Here is an 18,249-nt window from a genome sequence, read left to right as displayed (position 1 = left end):
CTGGTGACAGTGGCACCCTTGGGGACATTCTGGAGACCATTGTGGGGACACCCCGGCCATGGGGACACTGCCTTGGGGACCTTCTGGTGACAGGGACACCCTTGGGGACACCATGGTGACAGTGCCAGCCTGGCCATGGGGACACCATGGTGACAGTGACACCCCGGCCACCCCCTCCCCCCCGGTTGGGGACAGTCCCCTGGTGCCACCTCCGTTGGGATGAGGGGGAGGGGACATCGAGGCCACCACAGGGGAGGGGAAACTGAGGCCACCACAGGGGAGGGGACACTGAGGCCACATCCTGTCCCCCCCTTGTCCCCTGCGGGCGTTATCAGCGGGGACAGGGCTGGGGACACCACTGGGGACATTGGGGACACTGGGGACAGTGGGGACACTGGGGACATTGGGGACATTGGGGACATTGGGGACAGTGGGGACAGTGGAGACACTGGGGACATTGGGGACATTGGGGACATTGGGGACATTGGGGACAATGTACGGGAACGTGGAGACGGCGCTGGACACAGCCTGGGCAGCTGGGGAAGGTACGGCCACCGATGTCCCCAGTGTCACCTCGATGTCACCTCCCTGTCCCCGGTGTCACCTCCCTGTGCTTGATGTCACCTCAATGTCTTTGGTGTCACCTTCCTACCCTTGGTGTCACCTCGGTGCCACCTCCCTGTCCCCGGTGTCACCTCAGTGTCACCTCCCTGTCCTTGGTGTCACCTCCGTGTCCTGTCCCCTCAATGTCACCTCCATGTTCCTGGTGTCACCTCCCTGTCCCCAATGTCACCTCCGTGTCCCTGGTGTCACCTCCCTGTCCCCAGTGTCACCTCGATGTCACCTCCCTGTCCCCAGAGTCACCTCGATGTCACCTCCCTGTCCCTGGTGTCACCTCCCTGTGCTTGATGTCACCTCAATGTCTTTGGTGTCACCTTCCTACCCTTGGTGTCACCTCAGTGTCACCTCCCTGTCCTTGGTGTCACCTCCCTGTCCTGTCCCCTCAATGTCACCTCCATGTCCCTGGTGTGACCTCCCTGTCACCTCAGTGTCACCTCCCTGTCCTGTCCCCAATGTCACCTCCCTGTCCCCAGTGTCACCTCAGTGTCATCTCCCTGTCCTTGGTGCCACCTCCCTGTCCTGTCCCCGGTGTCACCTCCCTGTCCCAGGTGACCAGAAGGTGTCCCCAGGGTGGGTGGTGGCACCTGGCAGCTGTCCCCAACCCCTTTAGATGTCTCCAAGGATGTCCCCAACCCCTCCAGATGTCCCCAGAGCTGTCCCCAAGTGCCACCAGTGCTGTCCCCAACCCCTTTAGCTGTCCCCAGGGATGTCCCCAACCCCTTCAGGTGTCCCCAAACCTGTCCCCAACCCCTTTAGATGTCCCCAAGGATGTCCCCAACCCCTTTTAGATGTCCCCAAGTGCCACCAGCACTGTCCCCAACCTCTTTAGATGTCCCCAAGGATGTCCCCAACCCCTTTTAGATGTCCCCAGGTGCCACCAGTGCTGTCCCCAACCCCTCCAGATGCCCCCAAAGATGTCCCCAGGTGCCACCAGCACTGTCCCCAACCCCTTTAGATGTCCCCAAGGATGTCCCCAACCCCTCCAGATGTCCCCAGAGCTGTCCCCAAGTGCCACCAGAGCTGTCCCCAAACCCTTTAGATGTCCCCAGGGATGTCCCCAACCCCTTCAGGTGTCCCCAAACCTGTACCCAACCCCTTTAGGTGTCCTCAAGTGCCACCAGCACTGTCCCCAACCCCTTTAGATGTCCCCAAGGATGTCCCCAACCCCTTTAGCTGTCCCCAGCACTGTCCCCAAGTGCCACCAGCACTGTCCCCAACCCCTTTAGCTGTCCCCAAACCTGTCCCCAAGTGCCACCAGCGCTGTCCCCAACCCCTTTAGCTGTGCCCAGTGCTGTCCCCAAGTGCCACCTCTCAGTGTCCCCTCTGTCCCCCAGGCTGTCCCCACCCCCCCCCCGACGAGGACCCCTACGAGCCCCTGGACCCCTCCCCCAGCCCGGGGCCGCCCCCCAAGGGCCGCCCCTCCCCCAGCCCGGGGACCCCGCGGGTGGCCCCGGTGGCCCCGCGGGTGGCCCTGGTGGCCTTGGTGGCCTTGGTGGCCCTGGCGGTGACGCTGCTGCTGCTGCTGGGGACGCTCGGGGCGCGGCGCAGTGAGTGGGGGAGGGGACGGCGGATTTGGGGGATTTTGGGACTTTTGGGGGATTTTTAAGGGGAAAATTGGGAATTTTGGGGAATTTTGGGAGAATTTTTGGGGAATTTTTATGGGAATTTTGGGGGATTTTGGGGGATTTTAGGGGGTTTTTTTGGGATTTTTGGAGGGAATTTTTTGAGATTTTTGGGGGAATTTTTTGAGAATTTTTGGGGTTTTTTTGAGATTTTTTTTAGGATTTTTTTTTTTTTTGGTTTTCTGTAGGGAATTTTTTTTTTAAATTTTCCGGGGAATTTTTTGGGGATATTTTTAAGATTTTTTTGGGAGTTTTTAAGGATTTTTTTGGGGATTTTTGGGGAAATTCTTTGGGGAATTTTGGGGGAATTTTAGGGATTTTTTTTTTTAGTATTTTTTGGGGATTATTGGGGGAATTTTTTGGCATTTTTGTAGGGAATTTTGGGGGAATTTTTTGGGAATTTGGGGGGGATTTGTTTGGATTTTTTAAGGATTTTTTTTGATTTTTGGAGGGAATGTTTTGGTGGAATTTGGGGGGATTTTGGGGGATTTTTTTAGGATTTTTTTTTTTGTGGGAATTTTTTGAAATTTTTGGGAGAATTTTTGGGGAATTCTGGGGGAATTTCTGGGATTTTTTAAAGGATTTTTTTTTTTTTGGAGGGAATTTTTTGGGAATTTTGGGGCAATTTTTTGATGAATTTTGGGAGAATTTTTGGGGAATTTTTGGGGAATTTAGGGGGAATTTTTGAAATTTTTTTTAGGATTTTTTTGGGATTTTTGGAGGGAATTTTTTGGGAATTTTGGGGGGATTTTTGGGGAATTTTGGGGGGATTTTTGGGAATTTGGGGGAATTTATTGGATTTTTTTTAGGATTTTTTTTAATTTTTGGAGGGAATTTTTGGGGAATTTTTGGGGATTTTTTTTAGGATTTTTTTGGAATTTTGGGGGGATTTTTTGTGAATTTTGGGGGATTTTTAAAGGAATTTTTTTGGATTTTTGGAGGCAATTTTTGGGGATATTTTGGGATTTTTGAAGGGAATTTTTTGATGAATTTGGGGGAATTTTTGGGGAATTTTGGGGGAATTTGGGGGATTTTTTTTAGGATTTTTTGGGGATTTTTGGAGGGAATTTTTTTTGATTTTTGGGGGAATTTTGGGGAATTTTTGGGGAATTTTGGGGGATTTTTGGGGAATTTTGGGGGATTTTTTCAGGATTTTTTGGGGATTTTTGGGGGAATTTTTTTGAGAATTTTGGGTGGATTTTTTGGTAATTTTGGGGGAATTTTTGGGATTTTTAAAGGATTTTTTAGGGATTTTTGGAGGGAATTTTTTTGGGAATTTTGGGAGGATTGTTGAGGATTTTTTTTTATTTTGGGGGATTTTTTGGTGATCTTTTGGGATGGATTATTTGGGGATTTTGGGGGATTTTTTGGGGAGAATTTTTGGGAATTTTTTTATTTTTTGGGTATTTTGGGGGGGATTTTTGGGTGGATTTGGGGCAATTTTTGGGGGATTTTGGGGAGATTTTGGGACAATTTTGGGCCTCTTTGGGGGAAGATTTTGGGGGGATTTTGGGGGGATTTTGGGGCAATTTTGGGTCTGTTTGGGGGAAGATTTTGGGGGAATTTTGGGGGGATTTTGGAGGGATTTGGGGCAGTTTTGGGGGAAATTTGGGGAGATTTTGGGGGGATTTTGGGGGAATTTTGGGGAGATTTTGGGGGGAAATTTTGGGGGAATTTTGGGGCTGTTTTGGAGGCATTTGGGGGAAATTTTGGGGTATTTTGGGGGGATTTGGGGAGGATTTTTGGGGGGATTTTGGGGCAATTTTGGGGGGAATTTTGGGGAGATTTGGGGACATTTTGGGGGGTTTGGGCAATGTCCCCAAAATGTCCCCTCGGTGTCCTCAGTCTCAGCCCTGGAGGCCGCCCTGGAGGCCGAGAAGGCGAAGGAGCCGCCACCAGCGGCGGGTTGGTGTCACCTGTCTCTGTCACCTGTCCCTGTCACCTGTCACCTGTCCCTCTCACCTGTCCTCTCTCAGTGTCACCTGTCCTGTCTCATTGTCACCTGTCCCTGTCACCTGTCCCTGTCACCTGTCCTCTCTTAGTGTCACCTGTCCCTGTCACCTGTCACCTGTCCCTGTCACCTGTCCTGTCTCATTGTCACCTGTCCCTTCCCACTGTCACCTGTCCCTGTCACCTGTCATCTGTCCTAGTCACCTGTCCCCTCCCAGTGTCACCTGTCCCTGTGTCACCTGTCCCTTGTCACCTGTCCCCTGTCTGTGTTACCTGTCCCTGTGTCACCTATCCAGTGCCACCTGTCCCTCTCACCTGCCCCCTCCCAGTGCCACCTGTCCCTGTCACCTGTCCCAGTGTCACCTGTACAGTGCCACCTGTCCCTTGTCACCTGTCACCTGTCCCCTGTCTGTGTTACCTGTCCGTTTGTCACCTGTCCCTTTGTCACCTGTCCCTTGTCACCTGTCCCCTGTCTGTGTTACCTGTCCCTTTGTCACCTGTCCCTTTGTCATCCGTCCCTTGTCACCTGTCCCCTCTCTGTGTTACCTGTCCCTGTGTCACCTGTCCAGTGCCACCTGTACCTTGTCACCTGTCCCTTGTCACCTGTCCCCTGTCTGTGTTACCTGTCCCTGTGTCACCTGTCCAGTGCCACCTGTACCTTGTCACCTGTCCCTGTCACCTGTCCACATCCCCTACTTGTGTCACCTGTCCCCAGGTGTCCCCAGGTGTCCCTGTGTCCCCTTCCTTCATGGTCCTGTCCCCTCTCTACACCGAGCCCTGTGCCCATCTCCTGGTGGCCACTGCCCAACTCCTGGTGGCCACTGGGCAGCTCCCGGTGGCCACCACCATGTCCCCAACCCCTCCCGTGTCCCTGTCCCCTCATTGTCCCCTCAGTGTCCATCTCCTCCCTTCTTTACACCGAGCCCTGTGATGGCCACCAGTTGGTGGCCACTGGGCAGCTCCTGGTGGCCACTGCCCAACTCCTGGTGGCCACTGGGCAGCTCCTGGTGGCCACCACCGTGTCCCCAACCCCTCCCGTGTCCCTGTCCCCTCACTGTCCCCCTCTCCCCGCAGTGTGTGGCTCCTTCCTCCTCTACATTGGCCACTGCATGTGACCTCTTGGGCAACTCCTGGTGGCCACCACCATGTCCCCAACCCCTCCTGTGTCCCTGTCCCCTCATTGTCCCCCTGTCCTTGTGGTGTCCAACTCCTTGCTCTACATTGGCCACTGCATGGTGGCCACTAGGCATCTCCTGGTGGCCACTGGGCAGCTCCTGGTGGCCACCACCGTGTCCCCGTGTCCCCACAGCCTCCACCCCGTTCCTGCTCTACAACCAGCACCACTCGGGCTGCGTGGTGGCCGCCGGCCAGTGGCTCTCGCTGGCCCCCTGCGACCCCTCCTCGCCCTCCCAACTCTTCCAGTGGCTCCCCGGGGGTCTCCTGCGCCACGTGGCCACTGGGCAACTCCTGGTGGCCACTGACAAACTCCTGGTGGCCACCACCATGTCCCCAACCCCTCCCGTGTCCCTGTCCCCTCATTGTCCCCCTCTCCCTGCAGTGTGTGGCTCCTTCCTCCTCTACATTGGCCACTGCATGGTGGCCACTGGGCAGCTCCTGGTGGCCACTGGGCAGTTCCTGGTGGCCACTGGGCAGCGCCTGGTGACCACTGGGCAGCTCCTGGTGGCCACCACCATGTCCCCAACCCCTCCTGTGTCCCTGTCCCCTCATTGTACCTCTGTCCCTTCAGTGTCTGGCTCCTTCCTCCTCTACAGTGGCCACTGCATGGTGGCCACTGGGCAGCTCCTGGTGGCCACTGGGCAGCTTCTGGTGACCACTGGGCATCTCCTGGTGGCCACTGGGCATCTCCTAGTGGCCACCACCGTGTCCCCGTGTCCCCACAGCCTCCACCCCGTTCCTGCTCTACAACCAGCACCACTCGGGCTGCGTGGTGGCCGCTGGCCAGTGGCTCTCCCTGTCCCCCTGCGACCCCTCCTCGCCCTCCCAACTCTTCCAGTGGCTCCCCGGGGGTCTCCTGCGCCACGTGGCCACCGGACACTGCGCGGGGGCCACCACCGTGTCCCCAACCCCTTCCATGTCCCTGTCCTCTCATTGTCCCTCTGTCCTCTCAGTGTCTGGCTCCTTCCTCCTCTACATTGGCCACTACTTGGGCAGCTCCTGGTGGCCACTGGGCAGCTCCTGGTGGCCACTGGGCATCTCCTGGTGGCCACCACCGTGTCCCCGTGTCCCCACAGCCTCCACCCCGTTCCTGCTCTACAACCAGCACCACTCGGGCTGCGTGGTGGCCGCCGGCCAGTGGCTGTCCCTGTCCCCCTGCGACCCCTCCTCGCCCTCCCAACTCTTCCAGTGGCTCCCCGGGGGTCTCCTGCGCCACGTGGCCACCGGACGCTGCGCGGGGGCCACCGCCGAGGCCGCTCAGGCCCTGGTGGGGCTGCAGCCGTGCCGGGCCGAGTCGCGGCTGCAGCGCTGGGGCTGCGGCCGGGGGGCTCTGCTGGGCCTGGCCGGGACCCCCCTGCACTTCAACTTCGGCCACGAGCGCCGCCAGCGCGTGCTGCTCTACCCGGGCACCGGCAACTGGAGCCGCTGGCTGGCGCACGGCTCCCAGCGCGACGTCTGCTCCGCCGCCTGTGAGTTGCAACCCCTTTTCACTCTTCTCCCCATTATTTCCACAATTTTCCCCAAGTTTTTCCATTTTTTCCAAAATATCCCCAATTTCCCCCAGTTTTTCCCCAAATTTCCCCCATTTTCCCCATTTTTTCTGGATTTTTCTGCAAATTTTCCCCAATTTCTCCCAATATTTTCCCTATTTCCCCAATTTTCCCCAGTTTTTCCCAAATTTCCCCCAATTTTCCCCAGTTTTTCCCCAATTTTCCCCGATTTTCCCAGTTTTTCCCCCAAATTTTCCCCTAATTTTTACCAATTTTTTCCCAATTTCCCACAATTTTTTTCCATTTTTTCCAAAATATCCCCAATTTCCCCCAGTTTTTCCCCAAATTTCCCCCATTTTCCCCAATTTTTCCCGATTTTTCTGCAAATTTTCCCTAATTTTTGCCAATATTTTCCCTATTTTTCCCAAATTTCCCCATTTTTCCCCAATTTTTCCCAAATTTCCCCCAATTTTCCCCAGTTTTTCCCCAATTTTCCCCGATTTTCCATGTTTTTCCCCCAAATTTTCCCCTAATTTTTACCAATTTTTTCCCAATTTCCCACAATTTTTTTCCATTTTTTCCAAAATATCCCCAATTTCCCCCAGTTTTTCCCCAAATTTCCCCCATTTTCCCCAATTTTCCCCGATTTTTCCCCAAATTTTCCCTAATTTTTGCCAATATTTTCCCTGTTTTTCCCAAATTTTCCCAATTTTCCCCAGTTTTTCCCAAATTTCCCCCAATTTTCCCCCAATTTTCCCCAATTTTCCCCGATTTTCCCAGTTTTTCCCCCAAATTTCCCCCTAATTTTTACCAATTTTTTCCCAATTTCCCACAAATTTTTTCCATTTTTCCAAATTATCCCCAATTTCCCCCAGTTTTTCCCCAAATTTCCCCCATTTTCCCCAATTTTTCCCGATTTTTCTGCAAATTTTCCCTAATTTTTGCCAATATTTTCACTATTTTTCCCAAATTTCCCCAATTTTCCCCAGTTTTTCCCAAATTTCCCCCAATTTCCCCCCAGTTTTTCCCCAATTTTCCCCGATTTTCCCAGTTTTCCCCCAAATTTCCCCCTAATTTTTACCAATTTTTTCCCAATTTCCCACAATTTTTTCCATTTTTCCAAATTATCCCCAATTTCCCCCAGTTTTTCCCCAAATTTCCCCAATTTTCCCCAATTTTTCTGGATTTTTCTGCAAATTTTCCCCAATTTCTCCCAATATTTTCCCAAATTTCCCCCAATTTTCCCCAGTTTCCCCCCAATTTTTCCCGATTTTCCCAGTTTCCCCCCAAATTTTCCCGATTTTCCCAGTTTCCCCCCAAATTTTCCCCTAATTTTTACCAATTTTTTCCCAATTTCCCACAATTTTTTTCCATTTTTTCCAAAATATCCCCAATTTCCCCCAGTTTTTCCCCAAATTTCCCCCATTTTCCCCATTTTTTCTGGATTTTTCCGCAAATTTTCCCTAATTTTTGCCAATATTTTCACTATTTTTCCCAAGTTTCCCCAATTTTCCCCAGTTTTTCCCAAATTTCCCCCAATTTTCCCCCAATTTTCCCCAATTTTCCCCGATTTTCCCAGTTTTTCCCCCAAATCTCCCCCTAATTTTTACCAATTTTTTCCCAATTTCCCACAATTTTTTTCCATTTTTTCCAAAATATCCCCAATTTCCCCCAGTTTTTCCCCAAATTTCCCCAATTTTCCCCAATTTTTCTGGATTTTTCTGCAAATTTTCCCCAATTTCTCCCAATATTTTCCCTATTTCCCCAATTTTCCCCATTTTTCCCAAATTTCCCCCAATTTTCCCCCAGTTTTTCCCCAGTTTTTCCCCAGTTTTCCCCCAATTTTTCCAGATTTTCCCCCAAATTTTCCCCAATTTCTCCCCAACTTTCCTCAATTTTCTGGATTTCCCCCCAAATTTTCCCCTAATTTTTGCCAATATTTCCCCAATTTTCCCCAATTTCTCCCAAATTTTCCCCAAATTTCCCCAATTTCCCACAATTTTCCCCAAGTTCCCCAAATTTTTCACCTTTTTTCCCCAATTTCCCCAAATTTTCCAGATTTTCACCCAAATTTTTCCCTAATTTTTGCCAATATTTTCCCAATTCTTCCAGATTTCCCCCCAAATTTTCCCCAATTTCTCCCCAACTTTCCTCAATTTTTCCGGATTTTCCCCCAAATTTTCCCCTGATTTTTCCCAAATTTCTGCAATTTTCCCAAATTTTCCCCACTCTGACCCCAAATCTTTGGGATTTTCCCCAAATCTTTGGGATTTTCCCTAATTCTGACCCCAAATTTTGGGATTTTCCCCAAATCTTTGGGATTTTCCCCACTCTGACCCCAAATCTTTGGGATTTTCCCCAAATTTTGGGATTTCCCCCAATTCTGACCCCAAATCTTTGGAATTTTCCCCAATCTGACCCCAAACCTTTGGGATTTTCCCCATTCTGACCCCAAATCGTTGGGATTTTCCCCAAATTTTTGGGATTTTCCCCACTCTGACCCCAAATTTTGGGATTTTCCCCAAATTTTGGGATTTCCCCCAATTCTGACCCCAAATTTTGGGATTTTCCCCAGTCTGACTCCAAATTTTGGGATTTCCCCAATTCTTTGGGATTTTCCCCAAATCTTTGGGATTTTCCCCATTCTGACCCCAAATCTTTGGGATTTTCCCAAATTCTGACCCCAAATCTTTGGGATTTTTCCCAATTCTGACCCCAAATCTTTGGGATTTTCCCAATTCTGACCCCAAATTTTGGGATTTTCCCCAAATCTTTGGGATTTTCCCAAACCTGACCCCAAATCTTTGGGATTTCCCCAAATCTTTGTGATTTTCCCCAAATCTTTGGGATTTCCCCCAATTTTGACCCCAAATTTTGGGATTTTCCCCATTCTGACCCCAAATTTTGGGATTTTCCCCAAATCTTTGGGATTTTCCCAAACCTGACCCCAAATCTTTGGGATTATCCCACAATCTTTGGGATTTTCCCCATTCTGACCCCAAATCTTTCTGATTTTCCTCAAATCTTTGGGATTTTCCACAAATTTTGGGATTTCCCCATTTTTGACCCCAAATCTTTGGGATTTTCCCCAATTCTTTGGGATTTCCCCCAAATCTTTGGGATTTTCCCCACTCTGACCCCAAATCTTTGGGATTTCCCCCAAATCTTTGTGATTTTCCCCAATTTTGACCCCAAATTTTGGGATTTTCCCCACTCTGACCCCAAATCTTTGGGATTTCCCCCAAATCTTTGGGATTTTCCCCACTCTGACCCCAAATCTTTGGGATTTTCCCCAAATCTTTGGGATTTTCCCAAATTCTGACCCCAAATCTTTGGGATTTTCCCCAAATCTTTGAGATTTCCCCTATTCTGACCCCAAATTTTGGGATTTTCCCCCAATTCTGACCCCAAATCTTTGGGATTTTCCCCAAATCTTTGGGATTTTCCCCAAATCTTTGGGATTTTCCCCATTCTGACCCCAAATCTTTGGGATTTTCCACAGATTTTGGGATTTCCCCCCATTCCGACCCCAAATCTTTGGGATTTTCCCCAAATCTTTGGGATTTTCCCCAAATCTTTGGGATTTCCCCAATTCTGACCCCAAATTTTGGGATTTCCCCCAATTCTGACCCCAAATTTTGGGATTTTCCCCACTCTGACCCCAAATCTTTGGGATTTTCCCCAAATCTTTGGAATTTCCCCATTCTGACCCCAAATCTTTGGGATTTTTCCCAATTCTGACCCCAAATCTTTGGGATTTTCCCCAAATCTTTGGGATTTTCCCCATTCTGACCCCAAATCTTTGGGATTTCCCCCAAATTTTTAGGATTTTCCCAATTCTGACCCCAAATCTTTGGGATTTTCCCCCAATTCTGACCCCAAATCTTTGGGATTTTCCCAATTCTGACCCCAAATTTTGGGATTTCCCCCAATTCTGACCCCAAATTTTTTTTATTTTCCCCAAATCTTTGGGATTTTCCCCAAATCTTTGGGATTTTCCCCATTCTGACCCCAAATCTTTGGGATTTTCCCCACTCTGACCCCAAATCTTTGGGATTTTCCCAAATCTTTGGGATTTTTCCCAATTTTGACCCCAAATCTTTGGGATTGCCCCATTCTGACCCCAAATTTTTTTGATTTTCCCCAAATTTTGGGATTTTCCCCATTCTGACCCCAAATCTTTGGGATTTTCCCCCAATTCTGACCCCAAATCTTTGGGATTTTCCCAATTCTGACCCCAAATTTTGGGATTTCCCCCAATTCTGACCCCAAATTTTTTTTATTTTCCCCAAATCTTTGGGATTTTCCCCAAATCTTTGGGATTTTCCCCAATTCTGACCCCAAATCTTTGGGATTTTCCCCATTCTGACCCCAATTTTTGGGATTTTCCCAGATTTCCTGCCCTGCTCCCGGGGTTGGGTGTATTTCCGCAATTCCTGTTATTTCTTCTCCGCCTTCGCTGCTCCCTGGGAGGATTCCAGAACTTTCTGCTGGGCCCTGGGCGCGCGCCTGCTCGAGGTCGACGACAACGAGGAGAGGGTGAGGCCCCAAATCCCAGAAATCCCCAAAAATTCCCAAATTTTCCTCAAATCCCATTGGTTCTGGAAAGGTCAAAAATCCCCGAAATCACCAAAAAATCCCAAAAATTCCCAAAAAAATCCCAAATTTCTCCTAAATCCCATTGGTTCTGGAAAGGTCAAAAATCCCAGAAATCCCAAAAAATTCCCAAAAATTCCCAAAAAATCCCAAATTTTTCTAAATCCCATTGGTTCTGAAAAGGTCAAAAATCCCAGAAATCACCAAAAAATCCCAGAAATTCCCAAAATTCCCAAAAAATTCCAAAAATTCCCCAAAATTCCCAAATTTCTCCTAAATCCCATTGGTTCTGGAAAAGTCAAAAATCCCAGAAATCACCAAAAAATCCCAAAAATTCCCAAAATTCCCAAATTTCTCCTAAATCCCATTGGTTCTGGAAAGGTCAAAAATCCCAGAAATCACCAAAAAATCCCAAAAATTCCCAAAATTCCCAAATTTCTCCTAAATCCCATTGGTTCTGGAAAGGTCAAAAATCCCAGAAATCACCAAAAAATCCCAAAAATTCCAAAAATTCCCCAAAAATCCCGAATTTCTCCTAAATCCCATTGGTTCTGGAAAGGTCAAAAATCCCAGAAATCACCAAAAAATCCCAAAAATTCCCAAAAATTCCAAAAATTCCCAAATTTCCCTCAAATCCCATTGGTTTTGGAAAGGTCAAAAATCCCAGAAATCCCAAAAAATTCCCAAAAATTCCCCAAAAAATCCCAAATTTCTCCTAAATCCCATTGGTTCTGGAAAGGTCAAAAATCCCAGAAATCACCAAAAAATCCCAAAAATCCCAAAAAATCCCAAAAATTCCCAAAAATCCCAAATTTCTCCTAAATCCCATTGGTTCTGAAAAGGTCAAAAATCCCAGAAATCACCAAAAAATCCCAAAAATTCCCAAAAAATCCCAAATTTCCCCTAAATTCCATTGGTTCTGGAAAGGTCAAAAATTCCAGAAATCCCAAAAAATTCCCAAAAATTCCCCAAAATTCCCAAATTTCTCCTAAATCCCATTGGTTCTGGAAAGGTCAAAAATCCCAGAAATCACCAAAAAATCCCAAAAATTCCCAAAATTCCCAAATTTCTCCTAAATCCCATTGGTTCTGGAAAGGTCAAAAATCCCAGAAATCACCAAAAAATCCCAAAAATTCCAAAAAATCCCAAATTTCCCTCAAATCCCATTGGTTCTGGAAAGGTCAAAAATCCCAGAAATCACCAAAAAATCCCAAAAATCCCCAAAATTCCCAAATTTCTCCTAAATCCCATTGGTTCTGGAAAGGTCAAAAATCCCAGAAATCACCAAAAAATCCCAAAAATTCCCCAAAATTCCCAAATTTCTCCTAAATCCCATTGGTTCTGGAAAGGTCAAAAATCCCAGAAATCACCAAAAAATCCCAAAAATTCCCCAAAAATCCCAAATTTCTCCTAAATCCCATTGGTTCTGAAAAGGTCAAAAATCCCAGAAATCACCAAAAAATCCCAAAAATCCCAAAATTCCCAAATTTCTCCTAAATCCCATTGGTTCTGGAAAGGTCAAAAATCCCAGAAATCCCAAAAAATTCCCAAAAATTCCCCAAAAAAATCCCAAATTTCTCCTAAATCCCATTGGTTCTGGAAAGGTCAAAAATCCCAGAAATCACCAAAAAATCCCAAAAATCCCAAAAATCCCAAATTTCCCCTAAATCCCATTGGTTCTGGAAAGGTCAAAAATCCCAGAAATCACCAAAAAATCCCCAAAATCCCAAAAATTCCCAAAATTCCCAAATTTCTCCTAAATCCCATTGGTCCTGGAAAGGTCAAAAATCCCAGAAATCACCAAAAAATCCCAAAAATTCCCCAAAATTCCCAAATTTCCCTCAAATCCCATTGGTTCTGGAAAGGTCAAAAATCCCAGAAATCACCAAAAATTCCAAAAATTCCCAAAATTCCCAAATTTCTCCTAAATCCCATTGGTTCTGGAAAGGTCAAAAATCCCAGAAATCACCAAAAAATTCCAAAAATTCCCAAAAATCCCAAATTTCTCCTAAATCCCATTGGTTCTGGAAAGGTCAAAAATCCCAGAAATCACCAAAAAATCCCAAATCCCAAAAATTCCCAAAAAATCCCAAAAAATCCCAAAAATTCCCCAAAATTCCCAATTTTCTCCTAAATCCCATTGGTTCTGGAAAGGTCAAAAATCCCAGAAATCACCAAAAAATCCCAAATCCCAAAAATTCCCAAAAATTCCCCAAAAATCCCGAATTTCCCCTAAATCCCATTGGTTCTGGAAAGGTCAAAAATCCCAGAAATCAGCAAAAAATCCCAAAAATTCCCAAAATTCCCAAATTTCTCTTAAATCCCATTGGTTCTGGAAAGGTCAAAAATCCCAGAAATCACCAAAAAATCCCAAAAATTCCCAAAAATTCCAAATTTCTCCTAAATCCCATTGGTTCTGGAAAAGTCAAAAATCCCAGAAATCACCAAAAAATCCCAAAAATTCCCCAAAAAATCCCAAATTTCCCTCAAATCCCATTGGTTCTGGAAAGGTCAAAAATCCCAGAAATCACCAAAAAATCCCAAAAATTCCCAAAAAATCCCAAATTTTCCCTAAATCCCATTGGTTCTGGAAAGGTCAAAAATCCCAGAAATCCCAAAAAATTCCCCAAAATTCCCCAAAATGCCCAAATTTCTCCTAAATCCCATTGGTTCTGGAAAGGTCAAAAATCCCAGAAATCACCAAAAAATCCCAAAAATTCCCAAAATTCCCAAATTTCCCCTAAATCCCATTGGTTCTGGAAAGGTCAAAAATCCCAGAAATCACCAAAAAATCCCAAAAATTCCCCAAAAATTCCCAAATTTCTCCTAAATCCCATTGGTTCTGGAAAGGTCAAAAATCCCAGAAATCACCAAAAAATCCCAAAAATTCCCAAAATTCCCAAATTTCTCCTAAATCCCATTGGTTCTGGAAAGGTCAAAAATCCCAGAAATCACCAAAAAATCCCAAAATTCCCCAAAAATCCCGAATTTCCCCTAAATCCCATTGGTTCTGGAAAGGTCAAAAATCCCAGAAATCACCAAAAAATCCCAAAAATTCCCAATACTGGTCTGTACTGGTCCGTACTGGTCCATACTGGTCTGTAATGGTCTATACTGGTCCAGACTGGTCCGTACTGGTCCATACTGTTCTTTAATGGTTTGTACTGGTCCATACTGGTCCATACTGGTTTGTACTGGTCCATACTGGTCCATACTGGTCTATACCAGTTCATACTGGTTTGTACTGGTCCATACTTGTCCATACTGTTTTATACTGGTTCATACTGGTCCATACTGGTCTGTACTGGTCCATACTGGTCCGTACTGGTCCATACTGGTCTATACTGGTCCATACTGGTCTGTACTGGTCCATACCAGTCTGTACTGGTCATACTGGTCCATACTGGTACATACTGGTCTGTACTGGTCCATACCGGTCTATACTGATCCGTACTGGTCTGTAATGGTCTATACTGGTCCATACTGGTCCATACTGGTCCGTACTGGTCCATACTGGTCTTTAATGGTTTGTACCAGTCCTTACTGGTCCATACTGGTCCGTACTGGTCTGTAATGGTCTATACTGGTCCATACTGGTTTATACTGGTCCATACTGGTCTTTATTGGTTTGTACTGGTCCATACTGGTCCATACTGGTTTGTACTGGTCCATACTGGTCCATACTGGTCTGTACTGGTCCATACTGGTCCGTACTGGTCCATACTGGTCTATACTGGTCCGTACTGGTCCATACTGGTCTATACTGGTCCGTACTGGTCCATACTGGTCTATACTGGTCCGTACTGGTCTGTACTGGTCCATACCAGCCTGTACTGGTCATACTGGTCCATACTGGTCCATACCGGTCCAGACTGGTCCATACTGGTTTATACTGGTCCATACTGGTCTGTTCTGATCCATACTGGTCTATACTGGTCCATGCTGATCCATACCGGTCCATACTGGTTTATACTGGTCCTTACTGGTCCTTACTGGTCTGTACTGAATTATCCCAGTCCATACTGGTCTATACTGGTCTGTACTGATCCATACTGGATTATCCCAGTCTATACTGGTTTATACTGGTTCATACTGGTCTGTACTGGTCCATATTGATCTATACTGGTTTGTTCTGATCCATACTGGTCCATACTGGTCCGTACTGGTCCATACTGGTCCATACTGGTCCATACTGATCCATTTATACTGGTCCGTACTGGTCCATACTGGTCCGTACTGGTCCGTACTAGTCTGTAATGGTCCACACTGGTCCATACTGTTCCACACTGGTCCACACTGGTCTATACTGGTTTGTACTGGTCCAGACCGGTCCGTACTGGTCCATACTGGTCTAGACTGATCTAACCTGCTCTATACTGGTCCGTACTGATCCATACTGGTCCATACTGGTCTATACTGGTTTGTACTGATCCATACTGGATTATCCCAGCCTATAATGGTTTATACTGGTCTATACTGGTCCATACTGGTCCATACCAGTCCATACTGGTCCATACCAGTCCATACTGGTCTGTACTGGTCTATACCAATCCATACTGGTCCATACTGGTTTGTACTGGTCCATACTGGTTTATATTGGTTCATACTGGTCCATACAGGTCCATACTGGTCCGTACTGGTCCATACTGGTCCATACTGGTCCATACTGGTCCGTACTGGTCTATACCAGTCCATACTGGTCCATACAGGTCCATACTGGTCTGTACTGGTTTATAGTGGTCCATACAAGTCCATAGTGGTTTAGACTGGTCCATACTGGTCGATAATGGTACATACTGGTTTGTACTGATCCATACTGATCTATACTGGTTTGTACTGGTCCATACTGGTCCATACTGGTTTGTATTGGTCCATACTGGTCCATACTGGTTTGTACTGGTCCATACTGGTCCATACTGGTTTATACTGGTCCTCCAGGTCCTGATCCAGGCCCAGCTCCGGAGCCCGTCCTGGCTGGGGATCCGCGACAGCGACCGCGAGGGGACCTGGACCCGCGGGGACGGCACCGCCCTGGGCACCCACAGCAGGTCTGGGGTTTTGGGGTCATTTTTGGGGTCATTTGTGGGGTTTTTGGGGTTTTGGGACCTGGACCCGCGGGGACGGCACCACGCTGGGCAGCCACAGCAGGTCTGAAGTTTTGGGGTCATTTTTGGGGTTTTTGGGGTCTTTTTTGGGATTTTGGGGTCATTTGTGAGGTTTTGGGGTCATTGTTGGGATAATTTATAGGATTATTTATGGGGGTTTTGGGGTCATTTATGGGATTTTTGGGTGTGTTGTGATTTTTGGGAATTTTTGGGGGATTTATGGGACCTGGACCTGCGGGAACGGCACCTCCCTGACCCCAAAGAACGGGTTTGGGGTTTTTATGGTATTTTTGAGGCGGTTCTTGGTCATTTATGGGATTTTTGGGGGTCATTTATGGGATTTTGTGTATTTGGGGAATTTGGACAATTCCCAGGGTGGATTTTGGGGATTTGGTGAGAATTTGGTGGGGGATTTGTGGGGAATTTTCGGAATTATTTTTGGGGATTTGGGGGGAGCTCTGAGGGTGGGAATTTTGGGACTATTAAGGGGAATTTTGGGATTATTTATGGGATATTTTGGATAATTTTGGGGGATTTTTGGGATTATTTGTGGGATTATTTATGGGATATTTTTGATCATTTGGGGGATTCTTGGGAATATTTATGGGATTATTTATGGAAGTTTTGGGGTAATTTCGGGGATTTTGTGGATTATTTATGGGATTATTTATGGGATAATTTTGGATAATTTTCAGGGATTTTGGGGATTATTTATGGGATTATTTATGGGATTTAAAGGACTTGGTGGACTCGGGGTTTTTTGGGGGTGGATCTTTGGGATTTGAGCGTGATTTGGTGAAGATTTCCGTGGGATTTTTGGGATTTTTTTTTTTGTGATTTTGGATGGAATTTGGGGTGGGATTTTTTGGGATTTGTGGGATTTTTGGGATTTTCGTGATCCTGATCCCATTTCTTTCTTTTTGGGGCCAGTTTTTGGCAGCGGGGCCAGCCCAACGGGGGCAGCCTGGGAGAACTGCGCGGCCGTGGGGCTCGACGGGCTCTGGGCCGATTATCCCTGCGGGGACAGCGCCTGACCTGGGTCTGCGAGGGACCCTCCTGACCCCAAAATCCCCAGAATTCACCCCAAAATCCCGAGAATTCACCCCAAAATTCCCGGGGATTGGGGAAAAAAATAGCAACGAATGTGGGTGTGTACTGGGATTGAACTGGGATCATACTGGGATTATCCCAGCGGGACCCCCCTGACCTGGGTGTGTGAGGGACCCTCCTGACCCCAAATCCCCGGAATTCACCCAAAATCCCCAGAATTCACCCCAAAATCCCGAGAATCCACCCCAAAATTCTGGGGATTGGGGAAAAAATAGCAACGAATGTGGGTGTGTACTGTGATCGAACTGGGATTGAACTGGGGTCATACTGGGAGCTGTGGGATCTTCCCTGCAGTATAGATCCCCCGACCTGGGTCTGCGAGGGACCCTCCTGACCCCAGATCCCCGGAATTCACCCCAAAATCCCCAGAATTCACCCCAAAATCCAAGGAATTGGGGGAAAAATAGCAACGAATGTGGGTGTAGTACTGGGATCAAACTGGGATTGAACTGGGGTCATACTGGGAGCTGTGGGATCTTCCCTGCGGGACCCCCCTGACCTGGGTGAAGTGAGGGACACTCCTGACCTCAGATCCCCGGAATTCACCCCAAAATCCCCAGAATTCACCCCAAAATCCCA

General features: G+C 47.4%; 1 protein-coding gene across 1 annotated transcript; it reads left to right on the top strand.

Annotated features, from left to right (window-relative positions):
- Positions 1–493: 493 nt before the first annotated feature.
- On the top strand, positions 494–17,626 carry LOC132340882 (uncharacterized). Its single transcript, XM_059872048.1, has 8 exons — positions 494–545; positions 1,956–2,168; positions 4,089–4,148; positions 5,503–5,747; positions 6,064–6,838; positions 11,253–11,398; positions 16,394–16,503; positions 17,491–17,626. Exons 1-8 carry the CDS (start codon positions 494–496, stop codon positions 17,618–17,620), a joined length of 1,731 nt encoding a protein of 576 aa, XP_059728031.1. The 3' UTR covers positions 17,621–17,626.
- The last annotated feature ends 623 nt before the right edge of the window (positions 17,627–18,249 follow it).

This window comes from Haemorhous mexicanus, chromosome 34 (assembly GCF_027477595.1).
Source record: "Haemorhous mexicanus isolate bHaeMex1 chromosome 34, bHaeMex1.pri, whole genome shotgun sequence".
NCBI classification, from domain to species: domain Eukaryota; kingdom Metazoa; phylum Chordata; class Aves; order Passeriformes; family Fringillidae; genus Haemorhous; species Haemorhous mexicanus.
Note: the sequence above shows the minus strand (reverse complement) of the source record. Positions and strands in the feature narration are given on the sequence as shown.

Coding starts and splice junctions, on each gene's coding strand:
- LOC132340882 (XM_059872048.1), top strand. CDS start 494: ATGTACGGGAACGTGGAGACGGCGCTGGACACAGCCTGGGCAGCTGGG. Junction 11,399..16,393: donor TCGACGACAACGAGGAGAGG/GTGAGGCCCCAA, acceptor CTGGTCCTCCAG/GTCCTGATCCAGGCCCAGCT. Junction 16,504..17,490: donor GCCCTGGGCACCCACAGCAG/GTCTGGGGTTTT, acceptor TTTTGGGGCCAG/TTTTTGGCAGCGGGGCCAGC.